The sequence below is a fragment of the Salvelinus fontinalis genome, unplaced genomic scaffold (genome assembly GCF_029448725.1).
Source record: "Salvelinus fontinalis isolate EN_2023a unplaced genomic scaffold, ASM2944872v1 scaffold_0568, whole genome shotgun sequence".
NCBI classification, from domain to species: Eukaryota; Metazoa; Chordata; class Actinopteri; order Salmoniformes; family Salmonidae; genus Salvelinus; species Salvelinus fontinalis.
Genome location: NW_026600777.1, coordinates 54,602 through 75,289, shown reverse-complemented (window position 1 = coordinate 75,289; position 20,688 = coordinate 54,602). Strand labels below are relative to the sequence as shown.

Below are 20,688 nucleotides of genomic sequence, written 5' to 3'. Positions count from 1 at the left end.
GGCTGAAAGCCATGGTATATTTAAGCAATAAGCCATGAGGGGGTGTGGTATATGGCCAATATACCACAGCTAAGGGCTGTTCTTAAACACAACACAACACGGAGTGCCTGGATACAGCCCTTAGCCGTGGTATATTGGCCATATACCACAAACCCCCAAGGTTTCTTATTGCTATTATGAACGGGTTAAGAACGTAATTAGAGCAGTAAAATGAAATGCTTTGTCAAACCTGTGGTACACGGTCTGATATACCACGGCTGTCAGCCAATCAGCATTCAGGGCTCGAACCACCCAGTTTATAACAGACCGTATACCACGAGTATGACAAAACATTTATTTTTACTGCTCTTATTACGTTGGTAACCAGTTATTAATAGCAATAAGGCACCTCGGGGCTTTGTGGTATATGGCCAATATACCACGGCTAAGGGCTGTATCCAGGCACTCCGTATTGCGTCGTGCTAAAGAACAGCCCTTAGCCGTGATATATTGGCCATATACCACACCTCCTCGTGCCTTATTGCTTAAGTTTGCACTTACACATCAGATAGCTGCTCTTTCTCTTTTACCTCATTCTATTTCTCTAGTCTAGTATTCCATGGTTATGTCCCACTTCTCCCTCTATTTCCTCACCTCTTCCTCAGACTCTTCTTGTCCTCCTCCTTACTTTCTCCAACATTTCCCATCTGTTGTATCTTACTGGCCTTCTCTTGTTTTACTACTTTTTTGGCCTTGCCCCTCTTTTTCTTATTGACCTTCCCTTCCTGAATATTTTGGACAAGGAGATAAAGTAATGTAAGTTTATGGGTTTTCTCTTCTCTTGAGCTATACTATACTATAGAAGGACTTATGCTATACTATAGAAGGACTTACGGCCAATATTCCCTTCTTATATTTCCTCTCACCTGTGGGGCCACTCCGGCCATTTCCTGGAGCACCTTCCTGCCGGTCTCGCTCAGGTTGGTGATGGGAGCCAGGCGAGGGCTGTGGCGGTATGGGAAGTTCTCTGTTCGGGGCGGAGCGATAATGACAGGGCTGAGAGGAGTCAGAGGCCTTGGGACATTTACTGGGTAGGGAGAGCCTACAGCAGAGGGCAGGGCCCGTAGGGCTTCAGCCTGGGTCCGGTGTGCTGAGGTCACAAGAGGAGAGAGGCCATTCTTGACAGATACAGGACCTGAGACCTTCCCTGGGCTCTGTCGGACCAGAAAGTAAAGTAACATATAGGAAAGTGCTATCTTCAACACAATCTGTAGAAATACTTTCTAACTACTCTATACACATTGCAGATACATGACTACACTCAATAAGTAATTACCTGCATCATTTCCAATCCCCCATGTATATATAAAAAAATATATATATATGCAGAACTTACCAGGAAGTCTGACTCATCGAAGGAGTGGAGAGACAGATCATCATCCTCGTCCATATCCCTCACGTCAAGCTTTGTCCCCTTTCCATTCTCAACTTTCAGAGGTGGTGTCCTCCTTTCATGACCCTCATCATCACACTGTGTATCAGAGTCAACTAGTCAGAGACCATCCTCCTCACAGTGATGTCACTCAACAAAGCCATGGACGGTAGGGTACAACTCTTACCTCCGATTCACAGTCAGTGAAGGAGTAGATGGAAAAGTCATCAGAACTGGAGGATGAGATCACGTCATCATTTTTTCTCTCTATCAGCCGAGTCACCCTTCCAGACTGAGTAAGCAGAGAAAGGCATGTACTCATGGCAGCCATAGAATACACTGGCATTGATCCTCAAGGAAATGTAGAATACGTAGGCAATCCAACATGGTTGAACAAGTACTGAGCAATACATGGGTAACTGAAAATGCAATAAATGCAACTCCCATAACATTAGGGGTGGGGCTAAAGACCTTCCATAGTATAGGATTCTTTAGCATCTCAAATGGATGATTGTCAATTCAACCAACCCAACCAAAATGGCCATATGAATCAACAGATTGATCTATCTGTTGTGTCTCTATGGGAACAGCAGAGATGTCTGACCTGGCTGAGAGGCTCTGGATTGACGCTCCATCCATCCCCAGATGTTTGGTCCTGCCCATAGCTCACAATGATTGGCTGTTAACAGTAAAGAATGAATTCAACATTGCTTTGCTCATTTTGGCCTTGAATTGTGTATCAATAAATAATATAAGTACTGTTATGTGGTTGAATTTGAATGTAACTTACAGGCCTTTTGTGGATCTGAGGGGTCTGCACTGAAGTAGACTGTCAAGACAGCATTCAATGAGGATAGATAGGGATATCTGCATTTGCTTTAATTCTGATAACTGCAGTTTGTACATGCAGAATGCATAACTAATGTGTATGTGTTTTTGTTTCAGGTCAGATATGACTTACAGGCTTTGGCCTTCTGTGCACCTTGCCGGTTGGCCACAACACGGAATCAGGGCTGTTCACCCTCACTGGTTTCAACTGTCAACACTCAATTTAAAATGTGATAATATAACAAAAACAGGACAAAACAAACAAATATTTGATATTTACCACATAAGGGCGGCGTCTTAAAGCTCTTTTGATTCTCTCATCAATACAATCCATCTTGCTTTCTGAGGGAAACATTTCCATCGAATAGATTGACACAAAACACATCCTGACACATACACACACTATACCATGTATATACACTACCGGTCAAAAGTTTCTCAGCTACTCATTCAAGGGTGTTTATTTTTACTATTTTCTACATTGTAGAATAACCTCCGCCTTTGTGCAAGGAGGAGCACTGCCAGAGCCCTGCAAAATGACCTCCAGCAAGCCAGAAATGTCCGCAAGTCTCACAAAATCATTTTAGACCCAAGCCACCCCCTGTACCCGGACTTTGAACTACTCCCCTTTGGGCACTGGTATAGGGGACCCCTCTGCAAGAAAAACAACTAGACAATCATTTGTGCCAGGTGTGATATCCCTCCTAAATAGCTCGGGCTGATGTTCCTATCGAATCAGTAAGGCCAGCAGGCTAGTCATTTTTTTATTAATGTTTCATTGGTATGTTAACTGTTATGAAAGTTGTATTGTAAATTTTGTTTTGTATTTAAACGCCACTTTAAACGTGTACAAGACACTGCAACAACATTTCCCCATGGGGACAATAAAGTCATTAAGTAAATAGTCTCTGCCTTAATCTTTGAATCAAATTTTCCACAACTGTGGTTCAGAGGTTCAAGAGTTTTACTCCTGAGTTGAGGCTAACGAGTGACTGTTGTAACGTTATCTGGCTTGCTACAACTTGTAGCTAATGTTAATGACGTAACAGATGGTGCCAGCAGGTTACAGCAGCAAGCTAGAGCACAACACATCAATGCCGCTGATGTCTGTCAACCCGTTAATCTGAGAAGAGTGTGGCCACTGTTTGCTTCCTCATGTTTCAGCTGCTCCCGAATAGCACAGGGGTGTTGTACACAATCCTGGGGCTGGTACTGTTTGTTGCATCTGCCCAGAATCAAGTGGAGGGGTTAGTTCCTGTATCCCTCTCCCTTATGCGTATGGCCACAGTGTACTTACTTATGGTTAAGAGTTTCCTTTTTGGGGTCAGCGTACCCATGTTAGCCCTGCCCTGGCTGTTTCTGCTCATCATAACATTTTTGGTCCCACACACTGTCTTACTCTGCAACGTCATCATCACAGGGCAGGTTCTGTATCCTTACTCTAATCCTTACTCCAAATAACTGATGCACTGTGCGGTTGCCAGTTTCCTCCAACACATTGGTGTGGCTGGCTTCTGTGTGAAGAAGCAGTGTGGCTTGGCAGGGTTGTGTTTTAGAGGACGCATGGCTCTCGACCTTTGCCTTTTCCAAGTTCGTAGGGGAGTTGCAGCGATGGGAAAAGACTAACTACCAATTGGATATCACGAAAAATGAATAAAAGTATCAAACCATTTTTATAATAATTGGTCGTTGTGCACAGTAAAGAGACGCCATTAATTACTACCTAGACTAAGTATAGCGAATCAATGATTATTATTTCTTTACTACTGCATGTTTTCAAGTTACACTGTTTATATACAAATAGCTATTTTGCATAAACAACTGGATCAAGTGGTAAAAGTCATGTAACAGGTCATGATGGAACACGTTATTCGATATCAGTAATGTAAGAGAAAAAGTTCAAAGGCAGACAAATGAAAACATGAACCCTGCCATATCACTACAATAGTTTAGGGGTTTCTCTATTAAAAGAAACACCAAAAGGACTGCTGAACATCACCCTTATATCATCCACTTCATTCCATTTCATACAGTTAATGTTCAGCAGAACCTCAAGTTGAAGTAAATATTTTGTATTGGACCTCCAACCATCAGCATAGAAAGTAGTAGGTGCCAGGTGCATCGGGTTCATTGTGTCAAGAACTGCAACGCTACTGAGTTTTTAACGCTCAACAGTTTCCCGTGTGTATCAAAAATGGTCCACCACCCAAAGGACATCCAGATAACTTGACTACTGTTGGAAGCATTTGAGACAACATCTCTGTGGAACGCTTTCAACACCTTGTAGAGTCCATACCTGACGAATTGAGGCTGTTCTTAATATCGGGGAGGTGTTCCTAATGTTTTGTATACTACACACCAGAGGTAGTGATTATCAGAACACACATAAATGACAGTTAATAGACGTATTCATGTTGTACTGAAAGTGGACATACAACCAACACATATTGCATTGTCTATTTGCTGTGGTAGTGTCAATTTAAACATAACTAGTTGGCACTAAGCCTTAAAGTCAGAGAGCGTGAAAAGAAAAACACCAGGACACTTTTACAGTTGACCACCACTTAATCTAAGACCTATTCTTTAATGAACCGATGAAGAACAAGGCTCAATTACTAAATAGTTACTGCAATTTAAATGTACGAATTTAACAATACATGGTGCAATATGAATGTGCTACAAGTATGTATATTTTACTCTAATCTTACTCTTCTCTGTATTTACACAACTTTTCTAGGGCATCTGAATAGGCAGCCATGTTGAATTTTGTAAATACAGTCATGGCCAAAAGTTTTGTGAATGACACAAATATTAATTTTCACAAAGTCTGCTGCCTCAGTTTGTATGATGGCAATTTGCATATACTCCAGAATGTTATGAAGAGTGATCAGATGAAATAAAGTCCCTCTTTGCCATGCAAATGAACTGAATCCACAAAAGGACCAGCTGACATCATGTCAGTGATTCTCTCGTTAACACAGGTGTGAGTGTTGACGAGGACAAGGCTGGAGATCACTCTATCATGCTGATTGAGTTCGAATAACAGACTGGAAGCTTCATAAGGAGGGTGGTGCTTGGAATCATTGTTCTTCCTCTGTCAGCCATGGTTACCTGCAAGGAAACACGTGCCGTCATCATTGCTTTGAACAAAAAGGGCTTCACAGGCAAGGATATTGCTGCCAGTAAGATTGCACCTAAATCAACCATTTATCGGATCATCAAGAACTTCAAGGAGAGCGGTTCAATTGTTGTGGAGAAGGCTTCAGGGCGCCCAAGAAAGTCCAGCAAGAAGCAGGACCGTCTCCTGAAGTTGATTCAGCTGCGGGATCGGGGCATCACCAATCTCGAGCTTGCTCAGGAATGGCAGCAGGCAGGTGTGAGTGCATCTGCACGCACAGTGAGGAGAAGACTTTTGGAGGATGGCCTGTTGTCAAGAAGGGCAGCAAAGAAGCCACTTCTCTCCAGGAAAAACATCAGGGACAGACTGATATTCTGCAAAAGGTACAGGGATTGGACTGCTGAGGACAGGGGTAAAGTCATTTTCTCTGATGAATCCTCTTCCAGATTGTTTGGGGCATCCGGAAAAAAGCTTGTCCGGAGAAGACAAGGTGAGCGCTACCATCAGTCCTGTGTCATGCCAACAGTAAAGCATCCTGAGACTATTCATGTGGGGTTGCTTCTCAGCCAAGCTAGTGGGCTCACTCACAATTTTGCCTTAGAACACAGCCATGAATAAAGAATGGTACCAACACATCCTCCGAGAGCAACTTCTCCCAACCACCCAGGAACAGTTTGGTGACGAACAATGCCTTTTCCAGCATGATGGAGCACCTTGCCATGAGGCAAAAGTGATGACTGAGTTGCTCGGGGAACAAAACATCGATATTTTGGGTCCATGGCCAGGAAACTCCCCAGACCTTAATCCCATTGAGAACTTGTGGTCAATCCTCAAGATGCGGGTGGACAAACAAAACCCCACAATTTCTGACAAACTCCAAGCATTGATTATGCAAGAATGGGCTGCCATCAGTCAGGATGTGGCCCAGAAGTTAATTGACAGCATGCCAGGGTGGATTGCAGAGGTCTTGAAAAAGAAGGGTCAACACTGAAAATATTGACTCTGCATCAACTTCATGTAATTGTCAATAAAAGCCTTTGACACTTATTAAATGCTTGAATTATACTTCAGTATTCCATAGTAACATCTGACAAAAATATCTAAAGACACTGAAGCAGCAAACTTTGTGGAAATTAATATTTGTGTCATTCTCAAAACTTTTGGCCACGACTGTACATTTACAGACTTCCAATATAGAATGCTTTCAATGCCTTACATTTGAAATGAGTTAATATACAAGATAAAACGTCTTCTGGGGATCTTAAACAGCATGATACATGTCTTTACGAAATATTTAATTTCATAATCACCTCTGTTTTTTCCTAGTTTCACTTACAGTAGTACTTTCGAGTTTGCGAATGTACAATTAGCCCCATAATTCAATTTGCGATGTTGATCCGCTAAGCAAAGTCAGCTTAGCGGACTTTAATATGGGCAATTCAAGATACAAGTGTAAGTAGAAACAAATGTAAATTAAAAAAAAACTCCTAATCCCCAAAATGGAAGAATTAAACAATATTTATCTTTTTGAGAATATGGGCATGGTCCGTGGACACTTAAGGGACAGTCATGTCGAGTGTGTTTCATTTGGTGATCTCATGAAGGACAGGAAACACACACAACTGTATCTCTTAAAGTGTACATTTCCCAGCTGTCAGTTTTACATCTGACTGTTGTATAAGATGAATGAATAAGTATAAAAATACTTTTGAAAAGCTAACAATGAGATTTAGTCTTCTAAATCAGAATTGGTTGTTTTATGTAACTTATGCACAGTCAGTAGCCACGTCCAGTTGAGCACAAACATGATGAGACAGCCCCTTTTCTACCCAAGTATAAAATCCCCAGTGACGCAATTCACACCAGACCACGGTGTAAGCTAAGGTTGCAAATGGTAGCGTTGGTTACACTGCTAAAAATGGTTAAACTCTAAAACATTGCCACAGAAGGAGCAGATCTTATATGAGGCCTTTTCAGTCTGCAGCTGGAAATGTATGTAGCCTAGGACAAAGAATACCGACAACCGCCGAAACATCTATTCTATGTGACGACATGGGTATGCCTGAGGTATCCACTAGGGACGCAATCAGAGACTTTTCTGTCGACTCCCTCCAGCATATAAACCGGCGACAACAGAGAGAGACAACAACATGTTAAGTAACCCATGTATGAACTAATTGTGAGTGTGTTTTATGTAATTCTCTGATTGATTAAGTTAGTTGGTAAATAAATAATTAAGCCAATTTATATTTTGCTGATTCATGATTCTATGCTAGGGTTGGTGCAGATATCCAAGAGTTTGCAACATTCAGTAATGACACTGAAGAGGTAATAAAATTCCTTAATAAGAGACTGTTTTGATAAGATATGAAAATATCTGGGGAGTTATATTTGGGAAATTGACACTCTATAAACAACATTTGTCCGTGGTGCCCCAACTTCCTCGTTAAAGTTACATAATTAGTTTAATTGCGTAATTAAATTACACATGGAGAATTGATTTGATCATTTTTATGATAGTCAACAACACGAAAGCATATAACTTTCCCTGACATCACACGTATACATTGTAATTTTCGATTTGCCTGAAATAGTAGGATGGCTAACATTTGATGTCTGCAAAGGTGTTGTCTTCTAGCCAAGATATGAAATGCAATCATAATTGACTGTAGTGCATATAAGGCACACACAACAGTTCCATGATGACTGAAAACACAACCGTGGGATGAACAAGTGACACATTTCTGGGCGGTCCATTTAAAATTAAATAATTCTTCCCTCGCCCCTTGCCCTATAAGTGTCAACTCATCAGACGTCATCACTTTTCTGCTCTTTTGCACACCAGTATCTCTACTTGCACATCACAATCTGCTCATCTATCACTTCAGTTGTCGCGTTCGTCGTCCTCCTCATCTGAGGATGAGTAGTAAGAAGGATCGGAGGACCAATGCGCAGCGTGATATGAATACATCGTTACTTTTATTAACGAATAACACTGAATAACCTTACAAAACAATAAACGGACAAACCAACAAAAATGCAACAGTCCCGTATGGTGACATAAAAAGACACAGAAACAGGAACAATCACCCACAACCCACAATACAAAACAGGCTACCTAAATATGGTTCCCAATCAGAGACAACGACTAACACCTGCCTCTGATTGAGAACCATATCAGGCCAAACACATAGAAATAGACAAACTAGACATACAACATAGAATGCCCACTCAGATAACACCCTGACCAAACAAAACATAGAAACATACAAAGCAAACTATGGTCAGGGCGTGACATCAGTGTTAATTTGCTAAATTGTAATTACTTCGCTACTATGGCCTATTTATTGCCTTACCTCCTCACGCCATTTGCACACACTGTATATAGACTTTCTTTTGTTTCTATTGTGTTATTGACTGTACGCCTGTTTATTCAAAGTTAAATCTAGAATTGGCTTACTACTTCGCAAAAAAGCACATCCTGTCACGACTTCCGCCGAAGTTGACTCCCCTGCCTGTTCCGGCGGTGCTCGGCGGTCGTCGTCACCGTCCTACTAGCCGCCACCGATCCCTTTTTCGTTTGTCTGTTCGTTTTGTCTTATTAGTTGCACCTGTTGTTTTTGTTTCTTTATGAGCTTCCCTATAATTAGGAGTTTGACCCGCCCTTGTTTTGTGCGGGATTGTTTTTGTTACGTGTGTGTATGTTGGGTGTTTGGCAAGTGTTTTCACTGCGCCCTGGATTTTCGGGCTTATTCAGTTTGTTGTTAAAAGTAAAAATAAGGAATATTTTTCCCAAGCGGCTCTCTCTCTCTGCGTCTGGTTCTTTCGCCCACCTAGTCCCGCATGACAGAATCCCGCACCACTACAATGGAACCAGCAGGAGCAGCCGCGTCTCCTCTCCCATCGATGGAGGAAAGGGTCCTCCATCACACCAGTGTTCTCCACAGAATTGGATCGGCTATGGACCAAATGATGGAGAGGATGGATCGATGGGAGAGGAGTGGCCTTCCCACCTCATCTCCAGCACCCCCTCCTCCAACACCTCCTGTTCCTGTTACAGCATCTGGCTCCGGGGCTCTTCGGCTGGCGCTCCCACGGGAGTATGATGGAACGGCGGCCGGGTGTCAGGGGTTTCTTCTCCAGCTGGAGCTTTACCTGGCGACCGTTCGTCCTACTCCCTCCGGAGAGGAGAGCGTGAGCGCCCTCGTCTCCTGTTTGACTGGACGAGCTCTTGAATGGGCCAACGCAGTGTGGAATGGCCCAGACTCGGCGAGGGATCATTACCCTGAGTTCACCCGCCGATTCCGAGCTGTGTTTGACCACCCACCAGAGGGTCGTGCGGCGGGTGAACGGCTGTTCCACCTGCGTCAGGAGACGAGGAGCGTACAGGACTTTGCCCTGGAGTTCAGGACCTTGGCTGCAGGAGCAGGGTGGAACGACAGGGCCTTAATAGACCATTTTCGATGTAGCCTTAGGGAGGACGTCCGCAGGGGGCTAGCGTGTCGGGACACCACACTCACGCTGGACGAACTTATTGACATGGCCATCCGTCTCGACAACCTGCTGGCTGCCCGCGGACGTTCGGAACAGGTCCTGTCGTTTCCACATCCCAGCCCTCCTGCTCCTATCCCTATGGAGTTAGGGGGGGCAGCATCAAGGGTGACCGGAGGAGGAGTGTCCTCCTGCACCAGTTGTGGTCGGCGAGGGCACACGGCCGACCGGTGCTGGAGGAACTCTTCTGGGAGTCGGGAGGGCAGGCGGAACACTACTCGATCACCCCAGGTGAGTCAGCACCAGACTTACACAGAGCTTCCTGTCAGTCATATGTATGTGTTAACCTATTTCCCCGGGTTTTCTCCCTCTCTACAGCATAAGGCGCTAGTCGATTCAGGCGCAGCTGGGAATTTCATTGATTGGGGGCTCGCATAAAGGCTAGGGATTCCCTTGTGTCGTTAGACCTACCTTTCCCCGTGCACTCAGATAGCCGACCATTAGGGTCAGGAATGGTCAGGGAGGCCACGGTACCACTGGACATGGTAACGCAGGGTAGTCATAAGGAGCAGATTAGTCTGTTCCTTATCGACTCACCTTCGTTTCCAGTGGTGTTGGGAATTCCCTGGCTAGCTCAGGACAACCCGGTGATTTCCTGGCAACAGGGGGCTCTTAAGGGGTGGTCAGAGGAATGTTCAGGCAGGTGTATAGGAGTTGCCGTTGGTGCGACTACGGTGGAGAGTCCAGACCAGGTTTCCACCGTGCGCATTCCCTCTGAATATGCCGATTTGACTATCGCCTTCAGTAAAAAGAAGGCGACCCAACTACCACCCCATCAACGAGGGGACTGCGCGATAAACCTCCTGGAGAACGCTGCACTTCCTAGGAGTCACGTGTATCCTTTGTCCCAGGAGGAGACAGCGGCTATGGAGACATATGTTACTGAATCACTGGGACAGGGATACATTCGGCCCTCCGCATCACCTGTCTCCTCGAGCTTCTTTTTTGTGAAGAAGAAGGATGGCGGTTTACGCCCGTGCATTGATTATCGAGGTCTAAATTCCATCACAGTGGGGTTTAGTTACCCACTACCTCTCATCGCTACGGCGGTGGAATCATTTCACGGGGCACGCTTCTTCACAAAATTGGACCTGAGGAGTGCGTATAATCTGGTGCGTATCCGGGGAGGAGATGAGTGGAAAACCGCATTTAGTACTACATCTGGCCATTATGAGTACCGCGTCATGCCATATGGGTTGAAAAATGCTCCAGCTGTCTTTCAATCCTTCGTAGATGAGATTCTCCGAGACCTGCTCGGGCAGGGAGTGGTAGTGTACATTGATGACATCTTGATCTACTCTGCCACCCGCGCGGCGCATGTGTCTCTGGTGCGTAAGGTACTTGGGCGACTGCTGGAGCATGACCTGTATTGCAAGGCGGAGAAATGTGAGTTCTTCAAACAGGCCGTTTCCTTCCTGGGTTATCGTATTTCCACCTACGGGGTGGTGATGGAGGATGACCGCGTTACAGCCGTGCGTAATTGGCCGACTCCGACCACGGTGAAAGAGGTGCAGCGGTTTTTAGGGTTTGCCAATTACTACAGGAGGTTTATCCGGGGTTTTGGTCAGGTGGCTGCTCCCATTACCTCACTGCTGAAGGGAGGACCGGTGCGCTTGCGTTGGTCAGCAGAGGCGGACAGAGCTTTCAGTCGTCTGAAGGAGCTGTTTACCAATGCGCCCGTGTTGGCGCATCCGGACCCCTCTTTAGCGTTCATAGTGGAGGTGGACGCGTCCGAGGCGGGGGTCGGGGCCGTGCTGTCCCAGCGCTCGGGCGAACCACCCAAGCTCCGCCCTTGTGCCTTCTTTTCGAGGAAGCTCGGTCCGGCGGAGCGAAACTATGATGTGGGGGACCGGGAGTTGTTAGCTGTAGTCAAGGCTCTGAAGGTGTGGAGACATTGGCTTGAGGGTGCGAAACACCCTTTTCTTATCTGGACTGACCATCGTAATCTCGAGTACATCCGGGAAGCGAGGAGACTAAATCCGCGTCAGGCTAGATGGGCCATGTTTTTCACCAGGTTTCAGTTCACCATCTCGTACCGACCAGGCTCCCAAAACACCAAGGCCGACGCGCTGTCCCGTCTCTATGATACCGAGGAGCGGTCCGTTGAGCCAACTCCCATCATTCCACCTTCATGTCTCGTGGCACCGGTGGTATGGGAGGTGGACGCGGAGATAGAGAGAGCCTCACGGTTAGAGCAGACCCCTCCTAACTGTCCAGCGGGGGTTCAGTACGTGCCGGGAGGGGTCCGGGATAAGCTAATCCGTTGGGCTCATACTCCCCCCTCCTCGGGTCATCCGGGCATCGAGAGGACAGTGCGGAGTCTTAGAGGGAGATACTGGTGGCCCACGTTGGCTAAGGACGTGAGATTTTATGTCTCCTCCTGCTCGGTGTGCGCTCAGAGCAAGGCTCCTCGGCACTTGCCTAGAGGGAAGTTACAGCCCCTCCCCGTTCCACAACGGCCGTGGACACATTTATCTGTGGACTTTCTTACCGATCTTCCCCCGTCCCAGGGAAGTACTACGATTTTGGTCGTTGTGGATCGGTTTTCTAAGTCCTGCCGTCTCATCCCGTTGCCCGGTCTCCCTACGGCCCTGCAGACTGCGGAAGCCTTGTTTACCCATGTCTTCCGGCACTATGGGGTGCCTGAGGACATCGTTTCTGATCGGGGCCCCCAATTCACGTCCAGAGTTTGGAGGGCGTTTATGGAAAGACTGGGGGTCTCGGTCAGCTTGACCTCGGGTTTTCACCCCGAGAGTAATGGGCAGGTGGAGCGCGTAAACCAGGATGTGGGCAGGTTTCTGCGGTCATATTGCCGGGACCGGCCTGGTGAGTGGGCGAGGTATGTTCCTTGGGCTGAGCTCGCTCAGAACTCCCTCCGCCACTCCTCAACGAACATGTCCCCGTTTGAGTGTGTGTTAGGTTACCAGCCGGTCCTGGCCCCATGGCACCAGAGTCAGACCGAGGCTCCTGCGATAGAGGAATGGGTACAGTGCTCCAAGGACACCTGGAAAGCCGTCCAGGAATCGCTAAAGTTAGCAGGACAACGGCAGAAGAGGAGCGCTGACCAGCACCGCAGTGAGGCCCCCGTGTTCACACCGGCGGACAGGGTCTGGCTCTCGACCCGAAACCTGCCTCTCCGCCTGCCCTGTCGGAAGCTGGGGCCGCAGTGTGTGGGGCCGTTTAAAGTCCTGAGGAGAATAAACGAGGTGTGTTATAGGTTACAACTCCCTAGGTATTACCGTATTAACCCCTCGTTTCATGTGTCTCTCCTCAGGCCGGTGGTGGCTGGTCCCCTGCAAGAAGGTGAGGTGCCTGAGGGCCCTCCACCCCCTCTGGAGATCGAGGGGTCCCCGGCGAACACAGTACGTGCCATTCTGGACTCGAGACGCCGGGTGAGGGGCCTACAGTACCTCGTGGACTGGGAGGGGTACGGTCCGGAGGAGAGATGCTGGGTTCCGGTGGGGGACATTTTAGATCCTACTCTACTGAGAGACTTCCACCGCCTCCACCCGGATCGCCCGGCACCTCGCCCTCCGGGTCGTCCTCGAGGCCGGTGGCGGCGCGCTGCGGGAGCCGTGCGTCAGGAGGGGGGTACTGTCACGACTTCCGCCGAAGTTGACTCCTGCCTGTTCGGGCGGTGCTCGGCGGTCGTCGTCACCGTCCTACTAGCCGCCACCGATCCCTTTTTCGTTTGTCTGTTCGTTTTAATTAAAACGCTACTAGCACGTACCCGCTAACTAGCTAGCCATTTCACATCCGTTACACTTGCACCCCATTATTTCTATCTCCACTTTGCACATTCTTCCACTGCAAATCTACTATTCCAGTGTTTTACTTGCTATATTGTATTTACTTCGCCATCATGGCCTTTTTTCCCCCTTTACCTCCCTTATCTCACCTCATTTGCTCACATTGTATATAGACTTATTTTTCTACTGTATTATTGACTGTATGTTTGTTTTACTCCATGCGTAACTCTGTGTTGTTGTATGTGTCGAACTGCTTTGCTTTATCTTGGCCAGGTCGCAATTGTAAATGAGAACTTGTTTTCAACTTGCCTACCTGGTTAAATAAAGGTGAAATATATATATATATTTTTTATCCATGTCTAACTCTGTGTTGTTGTATGTGTCGAACTGCTTTGCTTTATCTTGGCCAGGTCACAGTTTTAAATGAGAACTTGTTCTTAACTAGCTTACCTGGTTAAATTAAGGTGAAAAACTGTTGTTGTTTTTTAAAATCAGAAGTGTCCACTTTATTTGAGGGCTGAGAGGAGAAGGTGTGTATTTTAAGTGTTTGGAATGCAGCCCTAGTGTGTTGTATTGGGGTTGTGCCACAGAGCATTATGGGGGTTCTATGTGGTGAGAAATTTAGTGACGTTGGATATAGATTAAAAGTGAAGAATGATGGTTGAGCTTTTTTTTGTCATTATTCAATTCAAATTCGTTTTTTCAAATTACAGGAGAGCGAGGAGGTATATTACAAATAGTTTTCTTGGTTTTAGAACTTTATTTTTGTTTGCAGTTAGCAAGGCAAATTTAAATAAATTACACGAACTCCAGTAGCTAGCGTTACCAGCGCGAGTGTGCATTTATCTCCTCCAGAATGGTAGAATGGCCAAAGCTGTCGAAAATGTTGTGGATTTTTTGGGTTGAAGAACCATTTTCATTCTCTGGGGTACACGGAAAAGGTGCGAATTAAAAGCGAGGGTCGACCTCTGCTTGAGATCAGTTTCATGAAGAAGGTGAGGGCGTTCAATACTAACAGGTATCAAAAGTATAACATCACGTTCGTTATTGAGCTACAACCAGTGAGAAGATGATACCACCAGTCCGGCTCCAAACGGGCCTTTTTCTTGTGACGTATTGTGCGCAGTCATAAAGCTGTGACCTAAAATGACGTAACCATGCATTCATTCACTACATAAACTGTTCAGATTGATTTCATCTGTACAATAGTCTTCTTCACTCAGGTTGTTGCAGGTAATCTTTGGCGTTTTGGGGCACCTCCTTCCCAACATAAATATACACATATAGGGAATAGGGTGCCATTTGGGATGCCATCTTTGTGTGTGTGTCTGTGTGTGAGTCAGGATGTGTTTTGTGTCGATTAATTGATGTAAATGTTTCCCTCAGAAAGAAAGATGGATCGGAATGATGAGAGAATAAAAAGAGCTTTAAGACGCCGCCCTTATGTGGTAAATATAAAATATTTGTTTGTTTTGTCCTGTTTTTGTTATATTATCACATTTTAAATTGAGTGTTGTGTTGACAGTTGAAACCAGTGAGGGTGAACAGCCCTGATTCCGTGTTGTGGCCAACCGGCAAGGTGCACAGAAGGCCAAAGCCTGTAAGTCATATCTGACCTGAAACAAAAACACATACACATTAGTTATGCATTCTGCATGTACAAACTGCAGTTATCAGAATTAAAGCAAATGCATATATCCCTATCTATCCTCATTGAATGCTGTCTTGACAGTCTACTTCAGTGCAGACCCCTCAGATCCACAAAAGGCCTGTAAGTTACATTCAAATTCAACCACATAACAGTACTTATATTATTTATTGATACACAATTCAAGGCCAAAATGAGCAAAGCAGTGTTGAATTCATTCTTTACTGTTAACAGCCAATCATTGTGAGCTATGGGCAGGACCAAACATCTGGGGATGGATGGAGCGTCAATCCAGAGCCTCTCAGCCAGGTCAGACATCTCTGCTGTTCCCATAGAGACACAACAGATAGATCAATCTGTTGATTCATATGGCCATTTTGGTTGGCTTGGTTGAATTGACAATCATCCATTTGAGATGCTAAAAAATCCTATACTATGGAAGGTCTTTAGCCCCACCCCTAATGTTATGGGAGTTGCAATTATTGCATTTTCAGTTACCCATGTATTGCTCACTACTTGTACAACCATGTTGGATTGCCTACGTATTCTACATTTCCTTGAGGGTTAATGCCAGTGTATTCTATGGCTGCCATGAGTACATGCCTTTCTCTGTCTCCTCAGTCTGGAAGGGTGACTCGGCTGATAGAGAGAAAAAATGATGATCTCATCCTCCAGTTCTGATGACTTTTCCATCTACTCCTTCACTGACTGTGAATCGGAGGTAAGAGTTGTACCCTACCGTCCATGGCTTTGTTGAGTGACATCACTGTGAGGAGGATGGTCTCTGACTAGTTTTTATTTATTTATTTATTTTACCGTTATTTTACCAGGTAAGTTGACTGAGAACACGTTCTCATTTGCAGCAACGACCTGGGGAATAGTTACAGGGGAGAGGAGGGGGATGAATGAGCCAATTGTAAACTGGGGATTATTAGGTGACCATGATGTCGTCTCTGACTAGTTGACTCTGATACACAGTGTGATGATGAGGGTCATGAAAGGAGGACACCACCTCTGAAAGTTGAGAATGGAAAGGTGACAAAGCTTGACGTGAGGGATATGGACGAGGATGATGATCTGTCTCTCCACTCCTTCGATGAGTCAGACTTCCTGGTAAGTTCTGCATATATCTTTTTTTTATATATATGTACATGGGGGATTGGAGATGATGCAGGTAATTACTTATTGAGTGTAGTCATGTATATGCAATGTGTATAGAGTAGTTAGAAAGTATTTCTACAGATTGTGTTGAAGATAGTACTTTCCTATATGTTACTTTACTTTCTGGTCCGACAGAGCCCAGGGAAGGTCTCAGGTCCTGTATCTGTCAAGAATGGCCTCTCTCCTCTTGTGACCTCAGCACACCGGACCCTGGCTGAAGCCCTACGGGCCCTGCCCTCTGCTGTAGGCTCTCCCTACCCAGTAAATGTCCCAAGGCCTCTGACTCCTCTCAGCCCTGTCATTATCGCTCTGCCCCGAACAGAGAACTTCCCATACCGCCACAGCCCTCGCCTGGCTCCCATCACCAACCTGAGCGAGACCGGCAGGAAGCTGCTCCAGGAAATGGCTGGAGTAGCCCCACAGGTGAGAGGAAATACAAGAAGGGAATATTGGCCTTAAGTCCTTCTATAGTATAGCATAAGTCCTTCTATAGTATAGTATAGCTCAAGAGAAGAGAAAAAGTAATGTAAGCTTATGGGTTATCTCCTTGTCCAAAATATTCAGGAAGGGAAGGTCAATAAGAAAAAGAAGGACAAGGCCAAAAAAGTAGTAAAACAAGAGAAGGCCAGTAAGATACAACAGATGGGAAATGTTGGAGAAAGTAAGGAGGAGGACAAGAAAGAGGAAAAGAAGAGTCTGAGGAAGAGGTGAGGAAATAGAGGAGGGAGAAGTGGAACATAACCAGGGAATACTAGACTAGAGAGTTAAAGAAATAGAATGAGGTAGCAGAGAAAGAGCAGCTATCTGATGTGTAAGTGCAAACTTAAGCAATAAGGCACGAGGAGGTGTGGTATATGGCCAATATATCACGGCTAAGGGCTGTTCTTTATCACGACGCAACACAGAGTGCCTGGATACAGCCCTTAGCCGTGGTATATTGGCCATATACCACAAACCCCCGAGGTGCCTTATTGCTATTATTAACTGGTTACCGCCATAATTAGAGCAGTAAAAATAAATGTTTTCTCATACTCGTGGTATACGGTCTGTTATAAACTGGGTGGTTCGAGCCCTGAATACTGATTGGCTGACAGCCGTGGTATATCAGACCGTGTACCACAGGTATGACAAAGCATTTAATTTTACTGCTCTAATTACGTTGTTAACCAGTTAATAATAGCAATAAAGCACCTTGGGGGTTTGTGGTATATGGCCAATATACCACGGCTAAGGGCTGTATCCAGGCACTCCGTGTTGTGCATAAGAACAGCCCTTAGCTGTGGTATATTGGCCATATACCACACCCCCTCATGCCTTATTGCTTAAATATACCACGACTTTCAGCCAATCAGCATTCAGGGTTCGAACAACCCGGTTTATAATACTATTTATTCTCCTGTGGTTTTTGATTGACAGGTTTCTTCAGTGGCTGCTGCCCAAACTGAGATGTTCAAAAAAATAATGGCCAACTATTGTTTCTACCACCCACACACACACACACACACACACACACACACACACACACACAGATTTTGAGTATTGGTTACTCCTACAACACACACAAATGTAATTTCAGAGACAGGAACTATGATTAGCAAAATACATATATTGGTCTCATTCTTATCTTTTGAGACATGCAGCTTTATTAACAAATCAAAAATGATATTGATCCCCATACAGCATATGATAATGAGTTGGATTTACATGTTTAGGCTTGGAAATATAGCCAGGAGAAGCAGGGTCAACACCTCTACTCATGCCATAAGTGCCATGACATCTTTAGTAACCACAGAGAGATAAGACCTCTGTCTCCATAGTCTCCTCCAAAGGACTGCACCAACCTTAGGGCAGTGTCACTGGTATTGGGGTCTTAGGTCTCCTTTGGCCAAAGTGAAGAGGTGAGGGCCCCTTACTGGTCTCCGTACAATATCTGGTCTCCCACACAGAGATGGAAATCTAAACCTGTTTAGACCCTGGAGGATATGGCTTCAGATGAGAGATGCAGAACGTAAAAGCTTCAAACACATTGATATGCAAATTCAGAACCATTGTACACTGAAGTGGAGCATGCTACTGGTCTGAAGCATGTCAAAAGAGTGCAAATGAACTGGGACTGGAGGACTGTATCACATTTTAACTAAATTTTAACTAAATTAGCATGTGATCTGATGTATCTCAGCATCTGATGTAGCTACACTTATCTGTACTTGAATTGTGCTGTTTGAAACGTGCATTTCCAATAAAGCTTTTTAAATTGCAATTATTTGTGTCAGACAGATTTTTGTCTTAATTAATTACATTAAACTTTTTACAGCAAGGGAATATTATTGTACTGATATTATCTTACCTGTTATCAGTGGAGGGGGTTTGTTCTGCTGCTCTGGAATGTATCCCACGGTAGGTGGTGGTAGTGAACCGGTAAATAGTTGGATTGCTCGCCAGAAACCCAACCAGGCAGGCAGACTGTTGTTACCATGCAACGAGCAGACGCTTGTGAAAAGTACTAGCTACAAAATTGGCTAAATGCCTGTTGCTGTATACATAGCGCGCGTGTGTGTATGTTGGTAACCTAGCTAGTTAGTTAGCCATTAATAAAGTTCCTAACGTTACATCATGGCAGACGGCTGGAGCACCGACATCGGAGAGGTTGCCTATCGTTCCCGGGATGTTGTCAAAAACCTGACAATTAAGTAAGTTGCAGTTGGCCTTTGTGTGGCTTTTATTCCTTGCATTGCCATACAAGCAAGACACTGTCTTTAGCTAATGTTAGCTCTCAAAGCAGATGATGATAAACACCCAGTATATTGCTTGAGTTGCCTGAGTTTGCCATGAAAACATGGCATTTGTTTATATTTACAATGGTGTTTACAGGATCCGTATTCAGAGAGTCACCTTCACAGCAGCCCTCTCTCAACACCTTCAGCAGCAGGTTTTGACTCAACAGGAGAGGGGAGGCATTGAGCTGGACACCCTCAACTGACAGGCTCAATCAGGTATTAACACTGTTTTGAAACAGAAAGATGTTAGTTGCTTCTTAGTTGAGTAGATGTTATTTTCGTGGTGGCTAGATATGGACCAGAACATCTTGGTTTTGTTTTCAGCCGGAGATGGTGAGGAGGAGTTAGTGGTAGGCAGGCAGGAGAAGCTGTTCAGTCAGGTAGGTCCTCTACCAGTGTCCTTATAACAAATAAGACTTCACTGTTTAGGATAGTTTGATGTTGCATAGTAAGTTGTGTGTGTGTGCGCACGCAATATGAAGTGGTTTTGTTCCAGAGTGAGTCAGTATGCCAGACTCCACTGGAGAGACAATACCACAGAGATGATGGCTCTGGAGCGGGCAGATTGAACTGCAGGATTTTCACCTACACTGATTCTGACTGCTATATCAATTGGGAAGGGGTGGGTTTTTACTGAATCTCCATTTCTGTAATGGTTCTGTAACCACAGATGCTGGGAGAGGGGCAGCAAGTACTGGGTGAGGATTTACTAATAAATAGACATGAAACTAAAGAAGAACAGGGTCTGGACAAGAGAAACAAAACATTATCAATGCAGACACAGGAATGAAACTGAGGAAGTGACAGATATAGGGGAGGCAATCAATGACGTGATGGAGTCCAGGTGAGTCCGATGAAGCGCTGGTTCGTGTAACGATGGTGACAGATGTGTGTAATGATGAGCAGCCTGGAGACCTCGTGCTCCAGAGAGGGGGAGCGGGAGCAGATGTGACAATTTGTCACGCCCTGGCCTTTGTATTCTTTGTTTTCTTTATTATTTTAGTTAGGTCAGGGTGTGACATGGGAAGTTTGTGTGTTTTGTCTAGTTTAGGGTGTGTGTATTGTTTAGGGGGTGTTGTATAGTGTATGGGGTTGTGTTCAGGAGAGAGTTCTAGGAAAGTCTATGGTTGCCTGGTTTGGTTCTCAATCAGATACAGATGTCATTAATTGTCTCTGATTGGGAGCCATATTTAAGGCAGCCATAGGCTTTAGGTGATTGTGGGAGATTGTCTATGTTGAACGTAAGTAGCTTGTGTGTGCACTTTCGTTTGTAGCTTCACGGTTGTTTGTTGTTTTGTATAGTGTTTAAGTGTTTCGTTTCATGTTAATCTTCGTCGTAAAATAAAAGAAGATGTATTCATATCACGCTGCGCCTTGGTCCATTCATTCACCTCAAGACGACCGTGACACAATTTCATTTTTCAAAACAAAGCATTTACCTAATT

At 45.1% G+C, this 20,688-nt stretch overlaps 1 protein-coding gene and 3 long non-coding RNA genes across 4 annotated transcripts; 3 read left to right on the top strand and 1 right to left on the bottom strand.

Annotated features, from left to right (window-relative positions):
* Positions 1 to 1,503: 1,503 nt before the first annotated feature.
* LOC129846491 (uncharacterized) lies at positions 1,504 to 2,549 on the bottom strand. Its single transcript, XR_008758264.1, has 5 exons — positions 2,520 to 2,549; positions 2,373 to 2,447; positions 2,202 to 2,240; positions 2,016 to 2,090; positions 1,504 to 1,703 (listed from the first exon to the last, which is right to left on the bottom strand). It is a non-coding gene; the product is annotated as an uncharacterized LOC129846491 (long non-coding RNA).
* Positions 2,550 to 15,047: 12,498 nt separating this feature from the next.
* Positions 15,048 to 15,614, top strand: LOC129846486 (uncharacterized). Its single transcript, XR_008758261.1, has 4 exons — positions 15,048 to 15,105; positions 15,183 to 15,257; positions 15,390 to 15,428; positions 15,540 to 15,614. It is a non-coding gene; the product is annotated as an uncharacterized LOC129846486 (long non-coding RNA).
* Positions 15,615 to 15,960: 346 nt separating this feature from the next.
* LOC129846487 (uncharacterized) lies at positions 15,961 to 17,177 on the top strand. The gene is made up of 4 exons (XM_055914435.1): positions 15,961 to 16,026; positions 16,284 to 16,418; positions 16,602 to 16,889; positions 17,031 to 17,177. The coding sequence occupies exons 1-4, from the start codon at positions 15,961 to 15,963 to the stop codon at positions 17,175 to 17,177; spliced, it is 636 nt and encodes a 211-aa protein (XP_055770410.1).
* Positions 17,178 to 18,876: 1,699 nt separating this feature from the next.
* On the top strand, positions 18,877 to 20,162 carry LOC129846493 (uncharacterized). The gene is made up of 3 exons (XR_008758265.1): positions 18,877 to 19,156; positions 19,338 to 19,459; positions 19,568 to 20,162. It is a non-coding gene; the product is annotated as an uncharacterized LOC129846493 (long non-coding RNA).
* Positions 20,163 to 20,688: the final 526 nt, after the last annotated feature.

Coding starts and splice junctions, on each gene's coding strand:
- LOC129846487 (XM_055914435.1), top strand. CDS start 15,961: ATGATGATCTCATCCTCCAGTTCTGATGACTTTTCCATCTACTCCTTC. Junction 16,419..16,601: donor TCGATGAGTCAGACTTCCTG/GTAAGTTCTGCA, acceptor CTGGTCCGACAG/AGCCCAGGGAAGGTCTCAGG. Junction 16,890..17,030: donor TGGCTGGAGTAGCCCCACAG/GTGAGAGGAAAT, acceptor CAAAATATTCAG/GAAGGGAAGGTCAATAAGAA.